At 39.4% G+C, this 21,977-nt stretch overlaps 1 protein-coding gene across 1 annotated transcript in view; it reads left to right on the top strand.

Moving 5' to 3' along the window:
- Positions 1 to 21,977, top strand: part of OTOA (otoancorin) — a 77,221-nt gene that overhangs the window by 1,539 nt on the left and 53,705 nt on the right. The window contains exons 2-11 of the mRNA XM_056806529.1: positions 309 to 337; positions 432 to 462; positions 573 to 600; positions 995 to 1,082; positions 2,142 to 2,273; positions 5,575 to 5,810; positions 8,899 to 9,005; positions 11,399 to 11,499; positions 12,319 to 12,508; positions 15,348 to 15,475. Coding sequence (XP_056662507.1) covers positions 309 to 337; positions 432 to 462; positions 573 to 600; positions 995 to 1,082; positions 2,142 to 2,273; positions 5,575 to 5,810; positions 8,899 to 9,005; positions 11,399 to 11,499; positions 12,319 to 12,508; positions 15,348 to 15,475 — 1,070 coding nt within the window. The remainder of the gene's footprint in view (positions 1 to 308; positions 338 to 431; positions 463 to 572; positions 601 to 994; positions 1,083 to 2,141; positions 2,274 to 5,574; positions 5,811 to 8,898; positions 9,006 to 11,398; positions 11,500 to 12,318; positions 12,509 to 15,347; positions 15,476 to 21,977) is intronic.

Raw genomic sequence — 21,977 nt, 5'->3', positions numbered from 1 at the left:
CAAGTGATTTTTCCATGCATTGGAATGGAATGTAATAAGTTTAGATCAATTTAGGAATGTTCTGGGTCAAGATTGGGGCAGGAGGAGGAGATGTGGGAGTGTATGTCTAGCCAGGTTGTTGTGCTTCAAGTTGTCAGAGTTTTTCTAAGTGCTCCATTTTATGTACAGGGTGGTATTCATGGTGATAATTCCCCAAGGATTACCTTCATATGTTTCTTCTTGCATTTCACTTATGATACTACTATCTTTTAAAAAGTCAAATGATCCAACTTTAGTTACATGCTCACTGGATTTTTTTTAAAAAACAGATTTGCATCCATTACTACAGAAAATGGCAGTGAGTATTCACTCTTCTTTTAATCAAAGTTCTCTCTACTGGAACACACTAACATTGGGGAATAATACTTGACTTTGTCTCTTGTGCTTTTTAGGAAGAAGTAATAGAGGGAAGATACCTAAATGGTAATATGTTCATGGGATCTTGCTTTCTTCTTATTACAGTTTCAAACAAAATTACATTGATCTTTCTGTGATGATTCAGTTTTAAGCTGTCTTTCTATTTCCCCATGCAGCTCTTCTGGATTTGATCCAGTTTCAGAGGTAATACAAAGAACACAAGGTTCTATACATTCCAGAACATTTCTCTAAGCACTTTAGGCTCAGAGAAGGGGGATGAAATTGGTAGAAGGTGAAATATTATGGAACATGATACATTTTAAGAAGTCACAAAATAGGATCATAGATTTGTAGAATGGTAATTAACTTTTAAACAAGATTTCTCTTAAGTTGTTAATTTTGGTAAATTATTATATTATTGAATGTTTGGTGAATTATCATCATCATCCTTATTATTATTACCTCTTATGGTATTCTACTATTAACTTGTTTATTTTCATTACCCATGTTTTCCACATCCCGGTTTCCCTTCAATTTAGGAAATCAGTAATTGAGCACAACAGATCCTTTGACCTGTGTTTTCTGTTTCCAATTAAAGTTCTAATGTCTGGACATCGGACCTATCCCAAAGACTTATGGCTTATTTCCACTCGAGAAACGTTGCCTTTACTGTCCGCAGTCTTCAGGTTTGTGCATTCTCAATTTCAAGGCATAGTCATATCACCGAACCTATTTCTTTGCCCTGGATCCTTGAAAACTTTGTAGCTTTTGCCACCATTAGAATTGTCTCCTGAGCTCAGCCTGACTTCAAGAAAATGATAGAATTGTTCATGGTAGTGACTGTTTCCATTGAAATCAGTAAACATTGATTAATCACCAACTATGTGCCAGTCATTGTGCCAAGCTATATACAAATATAAAAGTGAGACAAACTCTGTCTTTAAGGAGCTTTCATTCTAACTGGGGTAAATGACATATAGCATCTGCTTCTCTTTATTGACCTTTTCATACAATGACCCAAATGGGTCTAGGAGTAATAACCTGCTAGGTTCTGGGAGCTCCCTTTGAGAGTCGTATTTCTGATTAGATGGGTAAACTCTCTCCTGATAAATAAGCAACAACAACAAAAGTGAACTATTAAATGGCTTTGTAGGTAGTCGTTGTTATGCATGCTTATGTGGGTCTTCATAGATGTTTGCTATTTCCTCGTATTCATCCTTGGGGGGTGAAGGGAAGTGGGGACCCTGAAAGAGGGATTGCTTGAAAGACTATTCTCATTGTTTATGTCCCAACTGACTTTAACACTTCTAAGTAGCACAGCTAGTTTTCTTGGCTGTTGTCAAAGTCTCTGCAGCAAGGATCCAAAACAGAAGCCTCTGCAATATGAGCCTCTTTCCCAAGAAAGTCGAGTAAGAATGAGGCATTGTCTAAGCAAGACTTAAAACAGTCTCCCCAGAAGTGCCCTTGGTCAACTGGGAAGGCCATGGTAGCCATGCTTCCTTGTCCCAAGGAGAAGGGATCTATGCTTGCTCTCTACATCTCTTATTGGAATCACTTGAGAAGTTATAAGACTGAGTTAGTCCTGATTCTGAGCCTTGCAATGCTTGGCAGGCCTCAATGCCTTTGTGCTTTCTTTAAATGGAGGCCTCTAGGGAAACTGAAAAGCATGGCGACACGCCAAACAATCTAAAAGGAGTCCTCGCATCCATCCTGGGTCAATTTGCTTTTATCCGCTTCATTCTCAGGCTACCATGGAAAATTACCTGGAGAACCTTCTGTACCAGCCCCAGAAGCTGCTGGAAGATTTCCGACAGACTGATCACCAGCAATTCCAGACTGCCATGAAATGCTTTTTTGAAGACAAAAAGAGCAGATTGGTGAGGGGACCCTAATGTTCCTAGAGATAAAGAGGAACTAGGTCTTGAAAACTACTGAGTCTGCCTCAAGGGTGTCACTTAGTCATCCACCAGGGGTGCTGCAGGGAATCAATAAGCCTTTTTTATCATAAGTATTGTTTTTTAAATTTCATTTTTTTCCAGATTATGTATTGAACCCATTTAAATTTTTTTAAATTTTATTTAATTGATTAATTTAGAGCATTTTTCCAACGAGCCTATTTTTAATAATAGTTTTCTGACATTTTCCCATCCATATTCTCTCTCTCCTTCTACCCCTTCTCTCTCCTCCAGATGGCAGGTAATGTTTTCTTGGTTGTACATGTGCTCTCATACAATCCATATTTCCATGAAAGAGACACACTAGAAAAAAGTTCATGGAGGAAATAAAGTACATAATGGTTGCTTCAACCTGTATTCAGATTCCATAAGTCCCTACTAAAGCAGCCTTTTTGTTTTGAGTTCCTTGGAATTGTCCTGGATAAGCTTTTATTATTAAGCACCTACTATGAACCAGCCATCATACAAATACAAATACCAAAAAAACCACACAATTCTTGTCCTCAGAGAGCTTACATCCTAATTGAGGGATATAATACATAGTATCTTTCTTCTCCTTTTCCTACAGGAACTTGAGCATATCCAAAGAGAAATAGCTACTGAGTTTAATGAAAAAGTTTTCCCCAGTTTTCCTCCTACTCAGAACCTAAGAGAAGCACCAGGGGAGATTCTTGATTAGGAATAGGATAAGTAAAGAACGAAGAGTGGACCTAGCTCATTCCAAAGAACCTTGATAATAAAAGAGCGAGTGAGAGTTGAAGATTCTTGGACCTCAGAAAGTCAGTGATTTTGAAAGATTTCCTATGCTAGAGGCAACTGTTGAAGAAGACAGTTGGCCAGGCAGATTCTGGGAAGTATCTCTAAGACCTTCCTGAAATGAAGGCCACCCCATCCTCAGTAACTCACTGGAAGTGACTTAGCTGAAAACGATTCCATTTTTGTCCAAATACATTGTGGGGAGGACTGTGTAAGAATAATGCTCAATAACCGTTCATTTATTTTGATCCAATAGACAAAAAGACCAAAGAAGGGTCCCACACAAGGCAAAATTGATTGACTTCAGGACTTGTTAATGAGACACGAGATGTTCTAAAGTTCAGAAGGTTTTGTCTCAAAATCCCTTGAATACAAGTTTCAGAAGGGTATAGAAGCCGATACCATTTAACAAAGCAAATGATCAGAGTCTCTAAGCAACACCCTTAGTCCCCAATTGACAACAAACATTTAATTCCCCACTAAATATGAGGTACTGAGCTAGATGCTAGAGAGACAAAGACAAAATTTTAAAAAAAGAATCCAGGGAATTAAAATTCTATAGGAGGAAATAAAGCGTTACATGTTAACATGAGATAGGTTTTCTCCCTGCTTCTTCTGGCGGTCTCCCTGGTAAAGAGCTATGGAAGTCAAGCCAAGTGTTCAAAGGAGAAGAGAGCAGGATCAGAAATATTTTTTTTAAAAAATTTTAATTTAAAACATTTTAAAAATATTTTAAATAAAAAATTTTTTAACATACTAAATGGTCAGTTATTCTTTTTAGTAAAGAGGTCACCAGAAAGGATTGGGGCAAACACTTACTTAATGCTTACTCTGTGAGGTAACTCATGTTATGGCTGTGCCAGAGTTGACTTGAAATGGCTCTTTTTTTTTTTTTTAACCCTTACCTTCCATCTTAGAATCAATACTAAGTACTGATTCCTAGGCAGAAGAGTGTCAAGGGTTAGGCACCGGGGTTTAAGTGACTTGCCCAGGGTCACACAGCTAGGAAGTATATCTGAGGCCACATTTAAACCCAGGACCTCTAGACTTGGCTCTTTATCCACTGAGCCACCTCACTGTCCCTCCATAATTTTCTATGTAAGAAACTGAGGTCCAGAGAGGTGAGTTGTGATTTACTCAGTGTCAGACATATATAAAGCATCATGGGTGTGATTTAAACATTGGTTCTTTGATTCCAGAGCCAGGACTCCCATCTCTAGGCTTTCTTTATAACTGCTGAGCCACCTACATGCTCCTTCTACTGGCTCTTGACTGCCCATTGTTTAAGTTTCATTAAGAACATTTAAACCTCAGAAACTAGCAAGTTACAAATAAGGATTTGATTGATTGTTTTGTTGATTGTCTTGACTTATGAAAGTGACGAGGAAAATATTACTGCAGATTAAACCAAAAATTGAGCTGTGTGGGGAGAGCTGGTTATGAAACATTTAGCAGCACACCCATGCCTATAAAAAGGAAACTTTAGCAAGTGGGACCATCAGGAAGGGTTTCCCAAAGGGCATGACATTTGAGCCAAGCTTTGAAGGAAGCTAAGGATTCCAAGAGGCAGAGATGCTGGGGGCCAGAGATACAAAGCCAAAAATTTGAAAAATAGTCCTGCGAGGAGCAGGAGCAGAAGGTTTTTCTCCCTTTAAAGTATATTGAATGACCGTTTATTCTCTTTATAAAGTTGCTGCCAGAAGAGGCTGGGGCATGACTGCCTTACCTCAAACTTATGAAGGGTATTCCAGACTTGGAGAAGAGCCAATTCTAAAGCATGGAGATAGGAAATGGATTATTGTGTCAGGAACAGCAAGGAGGCCAATTTTGCTGAACTGTAAATTCAGTCGGTATTTATTAAATGCCTACTTATGTGCCAGGCACTGTGTGAAGTATTGGGGTCATAAAAAGAGGCAAAAGACAAGCCTTTGCCCACAAGGAGCCTACAGTTTAATGGGGGAAACAACAGGCAAAAAATATGTTAAAAAAAACTGTATTCAGAACAAAGGAAATAATTGAGAGAAGGCAGTAGAACAGGAGGGAGTTGGGAAAGACTTCCTGTAAAGGATGGGGTTTTGGGGGCAGCTGGGTGGCTCAGTGGATTGAAAGCCAGGCCTAGAGACAGGAGGTCCCAGGTTCAAATCTGGCCTCAGGTACTTCCTAGCTGTATGACCTTAAGCAAGTCACTTAACCTCCATTGCCTAGCCCTTACCACTCCTTCTGCCTTAGAAGTTACTCTAAGTTCCAAGATAAGGGGGTTGGGGGGGAAGAGAGAGAGAGTGAGAGAGTGTGTGTGAGTGAGTATGTATGCTGGTAGAGCTGAGATCTCTCTAAGCCAAGTTGCATTGATTTTCCCTTATTTCCATCCCCACAAAGTATGGTTTCCCCAAGGGTTCTGCATCCAACTAATCAGAACCCACCAAAAGCCAGGAGGTCACTCCTATCTCTCCTCTTTTGGTTTCTGCAGGAGCTGGATGACATAGTGATTGATCTGAAGGAAATCCGGGACCGTGCCTTGCAGACACCTGGTGTAAACCGAACTCTGTTCCTCATCACCCTTGAAAGATGCTTCCTGATTATGAATTCCATTGAATGTGTGGCTATACTAGGCCAGGTGCTACGGGTTTCCCCTGGAAGCTTCCTCCAACCTGAGATCATTGAGAACCTTCCCAGAAACCTTCAGGAGGATTCCTTTAAGAATTTGTGAGTGATCTTGGGAATGAGTGAAAAATTAATTAAGCACTTAGTATTTACTTGCCAGGCACCAGTGCAAAAGTTCTAGGGATACATAAGCAAGCAAGCAAGACCTCTGCCCTCAGAGTTTATGTGAGAGTCAGGAAAACAGCCCATGAAGGGGTGCTATAAGAGTGGGACAGCAATTTGGAACTGACCAGAAAGTGATGTGGAGGAAAGGAAAGGGAAAGTTTATCTGCCAGTTCCCAGCATGCCAGAGGCAGAGCCCGAGGTTCTGGTGAGAAATAGATGAGTATGATGGTAGGGAGTGTAGGTCAGCCAAGAAGTGTCTTTTGGAGGATGGAGGGCAAAATAGGACTGAAAGAGGTACTGACTCTGCAACAGATTTTAGCAAAATCCTTAAGCTGAAACATTGTTTGTTTTAGACTCTTACCTTTCACCTTAGAATCAATACTATGTATTGGTTCCAAAGCAGAAGAGTGGTACAGTAAGGGCTAGGCAATGGAGGTTAAGTAACTTGTCCAGGGTCACACGTCTAGGAAGTGTCTGAGGCCAGATTTGAACCCAGGACCCTAGTCTCTGGACCTGGTACTCTTATCTTTTACCTAGCTGCCTTTGGAGTTGTTTTTTTAGTTGCGATGATCCACTATCTGGTGGTGGTATTCATTTGTCAGATAGCTGTAGGAGCCTGGGTATTCAAGCCACAGCAACTATAGGCCAGGAAGTGAAAGTGTGATGCTGTTCACATTAGCATGGTGCTATATCAGAGCAGCCGGACAGCCAAGTAGCACAGTGGAGAGAGTGCTAGACCTGGAGTCAGGAAGATGTGAGTTCAAATCTTGCCTCAGACACTTACTGTGTGACCATGGGCAAGTCACTTAACCCTGCTTGCCTCAGTTTCCTCATCTGTAAAATGAACTCAAGAAGGAAAGGGCCCTGAAATATCTTTGTCAAGAAAACCCCAAATGGGGTCACAAAGAGACTGAAATGACTAAATGAGAACAACATAACAGACCAGACAATAACTTCACGCACTTATAAAGCAAAGTGTTGTTTTTCCTCACCAAGAATGAGCTTATAATTTAGGGAAGAAGGCAAGACATAAAACAAGTACCTAAGGGAAATTCAAATAATTTGTTATTAGAATGCAAAGGATTTGTCAAAGTACTGAAAACCAGCTTATTTTTGTAGGTAGGCTCAACAGCTCACGAATGGGTCAATCCCTTTAGCTCACCTGCCCCAAATGACTGCTGCTTCTGGGCTTATTTCAGGGATGGGAGAGGTTGGAAGCTAGACTTTCCAATAGCCCTGTTCCTGGGGCCCTGTCAGTCTTGGCAGGTTCCAGCTGCTTTGTGCTTTCTTTAAATAGAGACCTGTGGGAGAAATGTAATCTTTGTACTGTTTGCTTAGCAAACCCAAACCTAAGTTTTCTTGAATTCCAAATTAGGAGGCCTGAATAAATGAAGTTTTATTGTACTTAGAATGCTTTTGATAATAAGAAGACAGAGTGAAGAACCAGTTTTGTCTTGCCCAGAGTAAGGACTCAGGAACTGTTCCCTGAGGCCTATTTCAGTTCTAGGCAAAATTAGAAAGTAATTATAATTAATCTAGAGCTCATGGAATGTATTATAGCTCTAAGGTCATCTGGTCCAACCGTATCAGCCCCCTGTGCCCATTTTCTAAGTGAGGAAAATTGGAGCCTAAAATAGCGATTAGTGATTTGTCCGTGGTTATATTGATAGAACTGGGATTTGAAATCAACTCTTCTGTCTTGACCTTTTTTCTACATTAACTCTTCTAGCTATGTCAGTCTGTTCTCTTTTCTTTTCTGGGAGATTTTCTCTTCCTGATTCTCCTTAGATGGTCAGTAGCTACATAAATCTGCCCCTCCCAGACAAAGCCTAATTTTATTAAAGGATCTGAAACTCATTAACACTGGAAGAATAATAACTGATAATAGCTTAAAGTGTTCTTCTAAAAGAAAATGGATTCTTTCCATTGAGGCTGACTTTTACGTTTGCCACTCTTCTAAGTTTCAGATATCTGTTTGCCTTCCTGTGGTTCAAGATATCATATAACCTTGGGCAAATCATTTCCCCTCTGAGTCTCAGTTTCTTTATCTGTGCAATAAAGGAATTGGACTTGCTGATCTCTAAGGTCCCTTCCTGTTTGATATTCAAAGAACTTATCTAGTCAATCAATCAACAAACATTTATTAAGTGCCTACTATGTGTCAGGATGGGTCAGTGGATAGAGTACTGGGTCTAGAGACAGGAAGACCTGAGTCCAAATCCAGCTTTAGATACTTCCTAGCAGTAGGACTCTGGGCAAATCACTTAATGTCTGCCTTAATCCCCTGGAGAAGGAAATGGCAAACTACTCTAGTAATCTTGCCAAGAAAACCCCATGGACAGTAAGGTCTGTAGAGTTACAAATAGTCCGACATGACCGAATGACTGAACAACAATAACATGCCAGGCACTATGCTAAACAGTGATGATACAAAAAAAGACAAAAAGACCTTGGCCTCAAGGAGCTTACAATTTAATGGGAGATGACACATAAAAAAGTGAGGAAGGGAGGTAGGATATTCAGCATGAGGGTCATGATGATGTCCTTCAGTCAGGTGGAAAATGATAAGATGGCTGCCCTGGGCATAATTTTTAAATGGAGAATCTTTAAGGAACTCTCCAATATCCTCCCATTATTCTTTCTAAGAGGCAGCTAGATGGCTTCAGACTCCTATTCTCTGTGTGACTCTGGGTAAGTCACTTAGACCTATTTGCCTCATTTTCTTCATCTGTAAAATGAACTGGAGAAGGAAATGGCAAAATCACTCCAGTATCTCTGCCAAAAAAAACCCAAATGGGGTTACAAAAAATTGGGAAACAACTGAACAACAAACCCTTTCTAAGTAGAGAAAGGAGGAGGCGCTTAGGGAGGAGTACTGAGGGAAGTGTGAGTTTCAGAGTTGATGTAATCTTGTAGAATCATGAGTTTCTGGAAATCATAATGAGGTCCAGGAGAGCAACCAGATGGGAAATGAATGTCCATATTTTTTCTTTCCCTAGTTGACATTTGTTTCCATGCCATTTAGGTCCTCAGTATTTAAAGATCTCTATGACAAGACCTCTGCCCATTCACAAAGAGCACTCTACTCCTGGATGACTCAGATTTTGCAGAAATCTTCTAATTATTCAACCGGTGAGACCACAAGTCCAAAAAACGTTGCCATGGAGTTAGTCTTTATGCTAGAAAGAGGGAAAGCTTTCTAAATAACAACAGCTCATCCCCTCTGAAGAAGGGGAGGAGGGAATACTTGCTTAGCTCTTTGTGTAAGCTATTAGCTATCCAGAGTCAAGAACATCCATTAGATACAAACTTTTTTGTATTTTCTGGTATAAATCAGAAATAATGGGACCATTTCTACCAGAGATTTAGGGAGCAAAATTCTCAAGAATTAATGAGTGGGTGACTACTAGGGGGAAATGTCATAGCTAATGTATCATTTTAAAATTAATTAAATCCTTCTTATAACCTAAATTGTTTTAAAGAAGGTCATGTGAACAATATTTTTAAGAAATGCTGACAACTCATTTTCTGTCTAAACCAGAATTTCCAAAACTTTTGGAAGTTGTAATTCTTAATCACTTTTGATTTCAGGAGATCTTGATACCTCCATCTTAAAAGTCCTCCAGGGTATATATTTTATCTTTAACCAAAGATAATTTAAAATCATTTACTTTGAACATTTGGGTCATGATTTTGTCACCTATAAGCTATGTAACAATGTACAAATTGTTTTTCCTTTTTAAACCTCAATTTCCTCATCCACATAGTAGGGATATGAATAATTGCTCTACCTGTCTCAAAGGGTCATTTAATAATAAAATGAGGAAATGGATATAAAATGTTCTTTAACTATAAAGCACAATATAGATGTATAGCTTTACCAGTAATATTTATTATTATTATTTTGTAACATCCCTGAGATAAATTGAGGTACCTTAGAGAGTCACAAAACTGGTCTCTATGAAGATAATCTAGATAATCCCAATTAATGAGCAGTTTGCTTTGAGTACAATAGGTGAAATCTGGGTCCCTGAAGGGATCTACTCCCCTGAATTCAGGGCGTTCAGTTATAATTTAGTACCTTAATGAATCAGAAGAAACAAATTTTTGGTGGACTTTAGTGTTTGAAGAGGATGAATATCTCTCCAAATAATGATCAGTTAATTTCTTCCTTACTAGAAGGGCCAAGTTTGAGAATGTTTCATAAGAGCAGTCACTATAAGACATACTACATTAAAAGACATCCTGTAATTAACATTAACTTTACCAAATTACCAGATGTTTTCAACTGAGAAAAGAATATGCAGATACAGAAATATCCATGTGGTGATATATTACCTCTCCTTTAAGTGTCTGTAAAATTAATGACAAATTATAAAGTGTCTTAAAGTCATTTAGTCCAATCCACCTGCTTAAGACATGAATCTCAGATGTTCTATTGCTGATAAATCTGGCTCAAAACACTAAAAAGGACTAGAATGCAAGAAATAAAATTCCTAGAAGTATTGAAAAATTGTAATTAACTTAATCAGTAGCAGTGCCTTCCCAGAGTTGTCAGTGTAGAAAAGATCTTCAAAAACATCTTACCCAATCTCCTTATTTAATTTTATTTTTAAATGACATTTTATTTTTCCCAATTGCATGTAAAAATAATTTTAACATTCATTTTAAAAAATGTCAAATTCCAAATTCTTTCCTTCCTCTCCCTTTCTCCTTCCCTGAGATGGTAAACAATTTGATCTAGGTTGTACATGTTCAATAGTGCAAAACATTTCCATATTTTGTGGGGAAAAAAAGACCAAAAAAACTAAAATAAAAAATAAAGTGAAAAATAGTATGTTTCAATCTGCATTCAAATTCTTTAAGTTCTTTCTCTGGAAAACCTCCTTATTTTAGAGATAAAACTGGAGCCCAAAAAAAGGAGGCAACTTGCTCAATAGTACATAATTAAGTGGCAGAGCTGAGACCTGAACCTAAATCTTCTCACTCTAAGAGTGATGCTCTCTGTCTCTGTCTCTGTCTCTCTGTCTCTCTTCCTTCCTTCCTTCCTTCCTTCCTTCCTTCCTTCCTTCCTTCCTTCCTTCCTTCCTTCCTTCCTTCCTTCCTTCCTTCCTTCCTTCCTTCCTTCCTTCCTTCCTTCCTTCCTTCCTTCCTTCCTTCCTTCCTTCCTTCCTTCCTTTTCCCCTCCCTTTCCTTCTGTTTTAGAATTGATACTAAATATCACATCCAAGGCAGAAGAGTAGTAAGGGCTAGACAACAACAGTTAAGTGACTTGCCCAGGATCTTGTAGTTAGGAAGTATCTAAGGCCAGATTTGAACCACATCTCCCATCTCCAGGTCTGGCTCTCTCTCTCCACTGAGTCACCTAGGTTCCCCTTGGCCAATACTCTTTCAGTATATGACTCATTATCCCCTGCTGAGTCCATTCAGTAGACTTGATAATTGAATAAGTTGATGGCATCAGAGATGTCTGTGAATATTCCACAGCTGTGTGAATATTTCTACTGTTTTCTTTTACTGGGCAGATGACTCGGTGTCATGGGTTAGTGCAGAAAACCTATGGATTTTGGGAAGATACATGGTTCACCTCCCATTTGAAGAAATTACAAAAATTAGTCCTGTTGAGGTAAGTGTAATGCTCCATTCATTTCCTTGTGCTAATTTCAGTTAGATGATCTAAATCTCTCAGTTCTCTGTCATTAGTAGATTCAGACTTAGACCTGAGAGTCCACCTTGTTCAATCTCCTTATTTTTTCAGATGAGGAAAATTGGGATCATAGAGGTTAAGTGTCTTGACCAAGGTCACTCAAATACCAAACACCTAAGCCCAAGAAGAAGCATCATGAGATAGTAGAAATGGCCATCAGTCACATTTATTTAACACTTAATATATGCCAGGCACTGTACTAAACTCTGAAGGTACACAAAGAGGTCAAAGATAGTCCCTGCCCTCAAGAAGCTTACAATCTGGGGAGACAACATGCAAACAAATATATACAAAGCAAGCTATATACAAGATAAATAGGAGGTAGTAACTGAGAAAAGGCACTGGAATTAAAAGGGACTGGGAAAATCATCCTATAGAAAGTGAAATTTTAGTTGGGACTTAAAGGAAGTCAGGGAGGTCAACAATCAGAGTGGAGGAGGGAGAACATCTCAGAAGCACCTGTTCAAGGCCTGCTTCCAACATTTATTTGACATATGGACTAGACAAATCACTTTAAGCCTCAGTTTCCTCAGCTGAAAAATGGGGAATAGTAATTCTCATTTGTATTTACCTCTTTGGATTGTTGTGATAATCTCATAAAATGCTCTAGGTAGGAGATTTTTGTGAGCCATAAATAAACCCTATGTAAATATCCATAGTTATTATTATTATTATTATTCCTACTGTCACTAGCATATTTGGGACTTACTGACCTACTTTCTGATCTCTGTCCATTAGATTGGGCAGTTCATCAGCTATGACAATGCCACCAAGCAACTGGATACGGTTTATGACATCACACCACAGCTGGCCCAAGCTTTTTTAAAAAGGATCAACTCTTCTAGCTTTGACATGAGGAACACCTCTACTATTCACAGGCAAGAACCAACAGCTTTCTTAACTCTCTGGAGGTGCCAGTTCCTCCCAGATAGTCTCTAAACACAAGACAACATTTGCTTTATAAATAAGGAGGTTTTTTTCTGGCAAAAGAGGAGCAATTGGAATCGTATTCTTTTAACTTAAATTTGTGCTAGTGAAAGATGGTATCATTTTCTCCCTTCCCTTCCCCAAGTATTGCTTTTTGGGAGTGCCATGAAGATTAAGTTTGTTAAAGGAAAGATGTATGTATGAGAAACAAAAAGAACAAACAAAAAATACACCTGAATGCCATATGACTATAAAGACCAAGGTTGACAATGGGAAAAAAAATAAAGAAAAAAATAAAGAAAATACAACTCTCCTCTTTTCTTTGGTTGGGGAATATCGAGTGAGAATGTAGTATATACTGTCAGATATAATTGATGTTTGTTTTTGCTGAACTACATTCCACCTCACACACCCTTTTCTTTTTTATAATGAAGGGCTTGCTGCGCCCTTCAGAATACATTTGGAAATGAAAGTGATATAAAAACAAAAGATGCCAATAAAAATTAGATCACTTGTTTATTTATTTATTTTTCACAAAGGGAAACCATTTATTTGAAAGTCAAAACCCTTGGGTTCTTTCTAGTGCCTGCTCGGTCACTAGCCAGCTATATAACCTTGAGCAAGTCATTTAACTTCTCTGAGCTTCAGTTTCCTTATCTGTAAAATGAGAGACTTGGGCTAGGTCAAAGTTTCTTAACTTATTCGTGTATGATGATAAAGGGTTCTTTTTTTTTAACCCCTTACCTTCTGTCTTGCCTATCCCTTACAGAAGAATGGTAAAGGCTAGGCAATGAGGGTTAAGTGACTTGCCCAGGGTCACACAGCTAGGAAGTGTGTGAGGCTAGATTTGAACCTAGGACCTCCTATCTCTAGGTCTGACTCTCAATCCACTGAACCACCCCCATGATGATAAAGGGTTCTTAACTTATTTGTGTGATGAATTCCTTTTGCAATTGAGTGAAGCCTATGACCCCCTTTTCAGAATAATATTTTAAATGCATAAAATTAAATCCATAGAGTTATGAAGGAAACCAAATATTCTGAAATATAGTTATCTCTCTCTCTCTCTCCATATATATATATATATATATATATATATATATATATATATATATATATATATATTTAAATGTATGGACCCCAGGTAAAAAACTTATCAGTGAGGCAGTTAGGTGACTCAGTGGATAGAGTGCAAGACCTGGAGTCAGGAGGTCCTAGATTCAAATCCTACCTCAGACACTTCCTAGCTGTGTGACCCTGGACAAGTCCCTTAACCTCAGTTGCCTAGCCTTTTCTGCCCTTTTGCCTTGAACAGATACTTGTATCAATTCTAAGATAGAAGATAAAGGTTAAAAAAGAAAAAAAGAAAAGAACTCATGGGCTAGATAATCATTAACTTTTCTTCCAAGATGAAAATTTTGTTAACTATTTTTCAGCAGGGGCTAGTGAACTAATTTCATGTCAGGTCAGAAGCTTTGAATGACCAGAGTGTGGATGACTTTAGAGAGGTCAATTATTGGGCCCAGCATCACTTGGCCATCTTAGTGGCCAGCCTTATAAGGCCTGTTGGTTCCTATTCTTAAAGCCAGGACTCACAAATGATAATAGCACCTTCTATTATACCTGTATGTCATCTAAGACATTATCTTTGGTGAGTCACTTGTACCGAGTGAAAGACAAAATCACTGAAGAAATATAAGGTTCAATTTTCAAAGTATATCAATTTATTAAGCAATGCAGTGACAAGTGTCCAACAATTAACCAGTTGCTGGCCTAATCCCCTCAGTTCCTTCACAATAAAGTTGAATGCCTCAGTTTAGTCATAAAATTTTTTCACAACACTCAAGTGGATTGCCTTGCGTGGTTTCAGATTGCTCCTCTTTATTCTCTAATATCTTCTCCTAAGGTTTAGAGTCTGCTGCTGAGAAATACAGCAAACTCAATTATCTGTGTTAAGTAGGAGAAGCAATGTCCTGGAAAACACTTAAAAGCAGATAGATAGATAGATAGATAGATAGACAGACAGACAGACAGACAGACAGACAGACAGACAGACGGATGGATGGATGGATAGACTGATAGATGCATAGATGAATGGATGGATGGATGGATGGATGGATGGATGGATGGATGGATGGATGGATGGATGGATGGATGGATGGATGATTAGAGAAAGATAGATGGATGGGTACATAGTAAACAGATAGACTGAAAATTGATAGATGGATTGATAGAAAAGGATGGATGGATGGATAGAGAAATAGATAGATGGGTAGATAGATGGATACATATATAAAGCATTTATTAAGCTTTAATGGAAAGGAGGAAGTGGTGAATGGGGAAAGAAGGTGAGGGAACTTTAAGAAGTGATTTAGAGTCCTGGTCCCCAGAAAAAAATAAAGAAAAGAGCTCACCTATCAAAGGGAATGGAGTCTAAATTTCTGATGGAATAATGATAGTCACATAGTAGGGCCATGACAAGGAGATTGCATATGATTTCCAGATCATTTGTGCCTAGAGTTAAATTATGGCTTTCATTTCTTTGGGGGAGATTTTTCTTTCCTCCCAGAAAATTTATCTTTCTAAGTCACTAGTTTGATCTTTTTACACTGCTTGACACAATATATATTGACTGAAGGTGGGAAGTAGGAACTCCAGGTGACAGGTATAGTTGACCCATTAACAAAATTTTGCCCAGATAATCTAATAAGTGGATAACGCTTTTGTGGATAATAGAGATTTTACTGTAATTGAGTTATAAAACATAATGAGTTTCATCCTGCTTCCTATGTCATTTTGATTCTCTTGGATTATTGGCCAACCCGTTCTCATTTCCTCACCTAGATTGGGACTGCTTGTTTGTTTCTATGATGACCTGGAGGAGCTGGAGGCCACAGTAGCTCAAGTCTTACTACATCAAATGATTAAGTGCAACCAACTTAGAGGCTTCCAGGCTGATGTTCAGAAGGTAAAGAAGATTGAGTGTCCCCCTTTCCAGCCCAAGAGAGCTCGTGTTTTGAACTGGTAGGGGATAGAGAAGACTCAGAAGGCTTTGGTTCATGAAGAAAGGGCAGGACCTTTTTTGTGGGGGCTGGGGGGGAAGGGGGCTGGCTTGTGAGGAACCTGGGACCCAGAATGGTTAGATCATGAGAACATAATCCAAAATGGGAATCCAAATCAAGAAACATGCAGATGAGAGGACTTAGTCATGACGGAAATCAAAAGGGGATTTGGAGTGCTGAGAAAACCAGAGCTTGACATGAGAATAGAACACAGGAGAATCTCAAATCATGGGTTCAAGCTGCAGGCTCTGGGAATGTTTGTGGGTGCACTGCATGCCCACCATTTAGCCATCTGTCTGTGAGGTTCCCCTTGTACAATCCTCTGCATATGCTGATGGCAGCCACCTTGTCTCTTGGGCAGAATAAGATGTATGGTGCCATCCCAACAATATTTGTCTCCCCTTATCTCCCAATCCCTTCTTTCCATTTTAGCCTTCTTCCTCTCTTTTTCTTCTTCCCTTTCACTTTCTCTTTTCCATCCTTCTTTCCAACTGAGTTCAATCAAACATTTATCAAACACCTCTAATATTGTGTACAAAGTTCAGTGTTCAGTACTAGAGATACAGAGCCAAAAAAAAACCCAAACAAACAAACCAATAATCCAGAGGTATGCTGATAAATGTTTAACAACTAGCTTTCCAGGGGATGGGAGAGAAATGTTCACACAACACACATTTAAGTTTTATCTGAATTATTGCCATTTCTCCATTACTTTCTTAAGTCTAGACAATCAACAAAATAAATCAAACTCTGGTATGTAGAATTTGCCAGTTTCACACTAAAAATTTAATAATCAGTTCTAGGAAATAAGGAGCAGGTTCCAGAGCATCTTTGAAATAATTTCTGTCTTCATAAACCTTGAAGGATATGACATGTACATGGATAAGTACATAACACAACTAAAGGGACAAACATATTCTAGGAATAATTGATGATGAACAGGGAGTTGGGTAGAAAATAGAGCACCAGGTCTGGAATCTGGAGACCCTGGGTTCAAATCTGGGCAGAGACACTCCCAAGCTGTGTGAACCTGGACAAGTCACTTAACCCCAATTGCATAGTGCTTACCCCTCCTCTTTTGCCTTTCAATCAGTATTTATCATTTCTAAAAGAGAAGGTGAGGATTTTTTAAAAATTGATGATGATGATAATGATGATGAAGAAAATATTTTCATCTGGAGTCACTGGAAAAGGCCATATAGAGAAGTTACCACTGATTGAATTCTGAAAAAAAGAAGAAATTTGAAAGGTGGTGATAGGGAGGAATTGGATTCAAGGGCTAAGGGGTATACAAAGGCAAGAAGTGACTGGTCATATTCAGGAAATAGCTAGTAATTCAGTTGGCATAAAGAGAAGTGATGGAAAATGAGGTGGGAAAGGTAATCTGGAGCCAGATTATGGACTTCAAATTCTGGGCTAAGGACGACAAGCTTCACCTTAGAGACAATATGGAGGCACTAAAGGTTTTCTGGCATGTCAGACCTTCTTTCCAAGGCCCATTGCTCTTAAACACACTCCAAATTCCAGGTCTGCTTGTAGCCCCATGACACGCTCTTTTCCTGTGAAAAGGCTACCAGAGGGTTCAGAATGGCACCATTCAGACTGAGTATTTGTTAAATCTCTGCTCTCAGAGAAACTCGTTGACTCAATGGATAGAGAGCCAGGCCTGGAGATGGGAGGTCCTGAGTTCAAATGGGATCTCAGATACTTCTTGGCTGTGTGACCCTGGGCAAGTCACTTAATTCTGAGCATCCCCTAGCCCTTGCTGCTCTTCTGCCTTGGAAGCAGTACTTAGTATCATTTTTTAAGATGGAAAGTTAGGGTTTAAAAAATATTTCTGCTCTTTGCTCTGCACATATTGGAATCGTGCTCTGAAAGGGAGATGAGGACCCCGACATGCACACTCTTGCGGTTACTTCCACAAGCAGGGGGAAGCCAACTCTATGACTTTCTCTACGCTCCCTCAATCCAGGTTCATATTGGGAGCAAACTCTGGGGGTCCCCACCCAAACACACCCTTGAAATGCACACAATCCACACGCATGCTCACATCGTGCCATGTTTTCTTCCTCTCACACACCCTTAATCTTTGTGTTAACTTGGCATTCTGATCCTGAGGCTAACAGTTCTTCATCTACCTTAGGCTCTCCACCCTCTGATCTCAGCACACTCTGTCGTGAACACCCAGGGCCCAGTTAATCTAGAATCAGGCCAAAATGATCAACAGTCAAGGAGCTAGGTTGAAGCTCTTAGATAAATGGGCAACTAGGTGGATCAGTGGTTAGAGCACAGGACCTAGAGTCAGAAAGACCCATTCTCCCAAGTCTGAGACTGGCCTCAGAAACTTACTAGCTGTGTGATCCTGGGCAAGTCAAATAACCCTGTTTGCCTCAGTTTCCTCATCTGTAAAATGAGCCAGAGAAGGAAATAGCCAACCATTTCAGTGTCTTTGCCAAGAAAAACCCCAAAAGGGTTTACAAAGAGTCAGATATGACTGAACAAACAAAAAAAAATGAGGAATGTGCAGACCTACTAGTCGATTTTCCTTCTCTACCTAAGACCTGAGTGCAAATCTAGCTTCAGATACTTCCTAGCAGTATGATCCTGTGCAAGTTAACTTAACAACTCTGTTCCCCTCAGTTTCCTCAACCATACAAGGGGATAATGAGAGCAGCCACTTTGTAGAGCTCCTGTGAAGATTGAATGGAATAAATTTGTAAAGCTCTTAGCCTGGCCCATTGTGAGCATTACATAAATGGTTATTCCTTTCCCCTGTCCTTCCCACTCTTCACAGCTGTCTCGCCTGCTTTCTAACTCCAAGGTCCTCAGAGTTTAACGTTCGATAGAGTGGTGTGGTTAGCCCTGAGCTAAAGGAAGACTCATTTGTCAACTGTGGGAAAGAGAAATTGGAGAAGGGAGGGACTAATAGCACAGAGATCAATTAAGTTACTGTAACGGTCCGAGGTTATAATGTATATTTTATCAACTACTGTATTTCTTGTGGGGTAGCTTGATGGCTCAGGGGATAGAGCAGCGGACCTGGAGTTGGGAAGACTCAGCTTTGTGAATTCAAACCTGGCCTCAGACACTTACTAGCCGAGTGACCCTGGGTCAATCACTTCACCCTGTTGGTCTCAGTTCCTCATCTGTAAGAAAGAGCCAGAGAAGGAAATGGCAAACCACTCCAAGGAAACTCTAAAGGGGATCACAAAGAGTCAGAGATGACTGAAATCACTCACCCAAAATCCGCTTCCTTAGTGCTCCCTGTGGTATTCAGACCTAGACTTGGGAGAAGGTAAACAGGGACCTGGGGTACAGCATGAGTGGAGGAGGTGGGGAAGGACAGAGCTGGGAAGGGATGGGGACGACAAGAGGCAGTTTTAAAAAGGGCTGTTTGCAAATGCATATATTTTAATGAAAGGTAGCCTGGCATCAGTGGTGGATAGAAAAAGAAGCTGGCCTCAAAGATGGAATAATAGTAACTAACATTTATAAACTACCTCCAAAGTAGCAAAATATTTATGTGTGTGTGTTTAAAAAACTCTCACCTTCCCTCTTGGAATCAATACTATGTATTGGTTCTAATGCAGAAGAGCAGTAAGGACTAGGCAATGGGGGTTAAATGACTTGTCCAGGGTCACACAACCACGAAGTGTCTGAGGCCAGATTTGGACCCAGGACTTCCCATCTCTGGGCTTGACTCTCAATCCATTGAGCCACCCAGCTGCCCCCTGCAAAACATTTTAATACATTATCTTATTTGAGCTCCACAAGAAACTAGAATTATTATTATCCCCATTTTACAGACAGAAGAAATTGAAGCTTAAAAAAGTTAAATGACTTGACCATGGCTACAGATTTAGGGGTGCAGTGAATAGAGCTTGGGGCCTGCAGTCAGAAAGGCCTGAGTTCAAATCTAGATTTAGATACTTACTAGGCATGGGACCCTGAGCAAATCGCTTAACCTCTATTTTCCTCAGTTTCTTCATCTGTAAAAATGGGGATAATAATATGCCTACTTTTCAGGGTTGTTGTGGGGATCAAATGAGATAATAACTGTAAAGTGCTCAGAACAGGACCTGGTATATTATAAGTACTACATAAATTTTAGCTATTATATAGTTAATATTATCAGCAGTAAATGAGATCTGAACCCAGTTTTTCATGATTCCAACCCCAGCGTTCTATCTACTACCGCACAAAAAATGTAATTTTCTAAAATAGAGATTATGGATGGGAGGGAGCCTAATTTTAAAGCCTGGATCGAAGTCTGGAAATGCATTTTCTGCTCCCTCAGTGATAGTATATAGAGCACAGGGTCCATATTTGACTTTTCTCCCATTTTCAAAAAGGAAGTGAGGTATTGACTTGCTTCCCCAGCCCGAGCCGCAGAAAAGGGCAGGCAGGCATAGAGGACCTTACCCTGGCTAGGGTGCATCTGCAGAATTAATTCTGAGAAGGAAAGGTCAGCAGAAATCAACCCACTAGACAACAAGGGGCAGCTCACCTGCCAGAGCGGCTCTGAATGGGTCTCTCAGTATGTGGATGTTGGCTATGTTGCTGAGCTGCTCAGATATCTTCTAACTACTCTAGGGGCATCTTTTTTTTTTCCCTTGGGTCTCTCTGGATCCCCTTCTTCTTCTTCCTCTCCCTCTCTCCCTCCCATCCACTGTGGAGTTGTCAGCTCGTAAAATTCCCCTGGCATAGGCAAAACCATAATAAGGAGCCAGAGAAGTGTCAGAATTCCAAGCCCACAGCGTAGATGGAAGACATGACATCTGGGAAAGTTTCACAAGCCAGGAGGATTGGATTCACTTAAAGTCTTGGTAGCAGAGTCCCATATATCTGGCCCTGAATAGAAATAATAGTCAAATGGCTAGTCATAAAATGTTACAGAATTTAGAGGACTATCTGAGTTCTAGTCCAACTCCTTCATTTTGCAGAAGAGGAATCTGAGGCCAAAGAGCAGAAATGACTTAGCGTAGGTCACACTATTAGTGCATGGTAAAGCCAGAAGAGAACCCTGATCTTCTGACAGCCACACTAGTAATCGTTCTGTTAGATCATGTTGCCTTTCAGTTACCATCTAGATATTGCCCAGAGTAGTATTTAGCTACTCACATCCAAAATGAATTCTATATAGGAGGCAGTTGGTTGGCTCAGTGGCTAGAGAGACAGGCCTAGAGACAGAAGGTCTTTGGGTTCAAATCTGGTCTCAGACACTTCCTAGCTGGGTGACCCTGGGCAAGTCACTTAACCCCCATTGCCTAGCCCTTACCACTCTTCTGTCTTGGAACACAGTATAATTCTAAAACAGAATGTAAGTATACCATAGTAGATTATGTAGAAAGATGATAGCTGAAGTGAACTGTGTATCTCTATATTTCAAATTTTAAGTCTGGTTCTCTTGCTAGTTTAGCCATTTTAAAATATCATTCTAACAATTCTAACAAAACTCTTGCAAAAATTCTGTATGTAGGTGTTTGTTTTTGCTTTTTTTGATGTACTGAAAATGTATTGTTTTATTCTACTGTTAATTGTTTAAAATAGAAAACTGATTTTTGAACTACCTCCATATTGTGGATTCAGTGAACTGTAGGGTCAGTTTATGTGTTTAATTTAAAAATAAAAAAATTTGGGATCTCAAAAAATAGAATGTAAAGATTTCAAGAAATAAATGAATTTTATATTTATGTATATGTAAATATAATATACACACACATACAGGAATATAGAGCCTGTCCTAAAAATCTTAGTGCAGTTTTAAGCTATTAAAGCTCTGTATGTGTGTGAATATTTAGATATAAATATAGGTATATAAAAAGGATGACTTAATGGGTAAGGATATATTCAGAAATTAATGTGACATGAAAATAAAAGAATTTAAAAATAAGATTAAAATATTTTTTGAAAAAGAAAACATATCCTTTTCCTTTTTGTTTAACGATGAAATGATGGAATCCTCCCTTTCTCTGCCAGGAAAATTTGGTAAAAACCCATAAAGCAGCAATTTAATGTAAATATAACAAAATAGAGACAAAGCCCAAGGAGAGTATTTTCTGCCCCACCTTTTTTCTGTGCTTATAATGCCTCCTTGTACATGCTTTTTCTGTTCATCAACATTTGACTGTGAGTGCTACCAGTTACATTGTAGTTCAGACAGTAGGATTTCCTGAAAAGTAAACTTATCACAGAGGCAGAGGAATCAGGAAGATGTGGGTTCAAATCTTGCCTCTGACAGTTACTTGCCATATGAGCTTAACTCCAATCTGCCTCAGACACCTCTCTAAGACTTAATTATTACATCTTAGGAAGGAAATCAATCACACTATGTCAGTCTCAGCAAACCTGCACAAGTGGATAAATGAATGGTTTCTGTTTTACTCACTCTGTGCTTTCTCTTGTTTC

The sequence above is a fragment of the Monodelphis domestica genome, chromosome 7, assembly GCF_027887165.1.
Source record: "Monodelphis domestica isolate mMonDom1 chromosome 7, mMonDom1.pri, whole genome shotgun sequence".
NCBI lineage: Eukaryota > Metazoa > Chordata > Mammalia > Didelphimorphia > Didelphidae > Monodelphis > Monodelphis domestica.
Note: the sequence above shows the minus strand (reverse complement) of the source record. Positions and strands in the feature narration are given on the sequence as shown.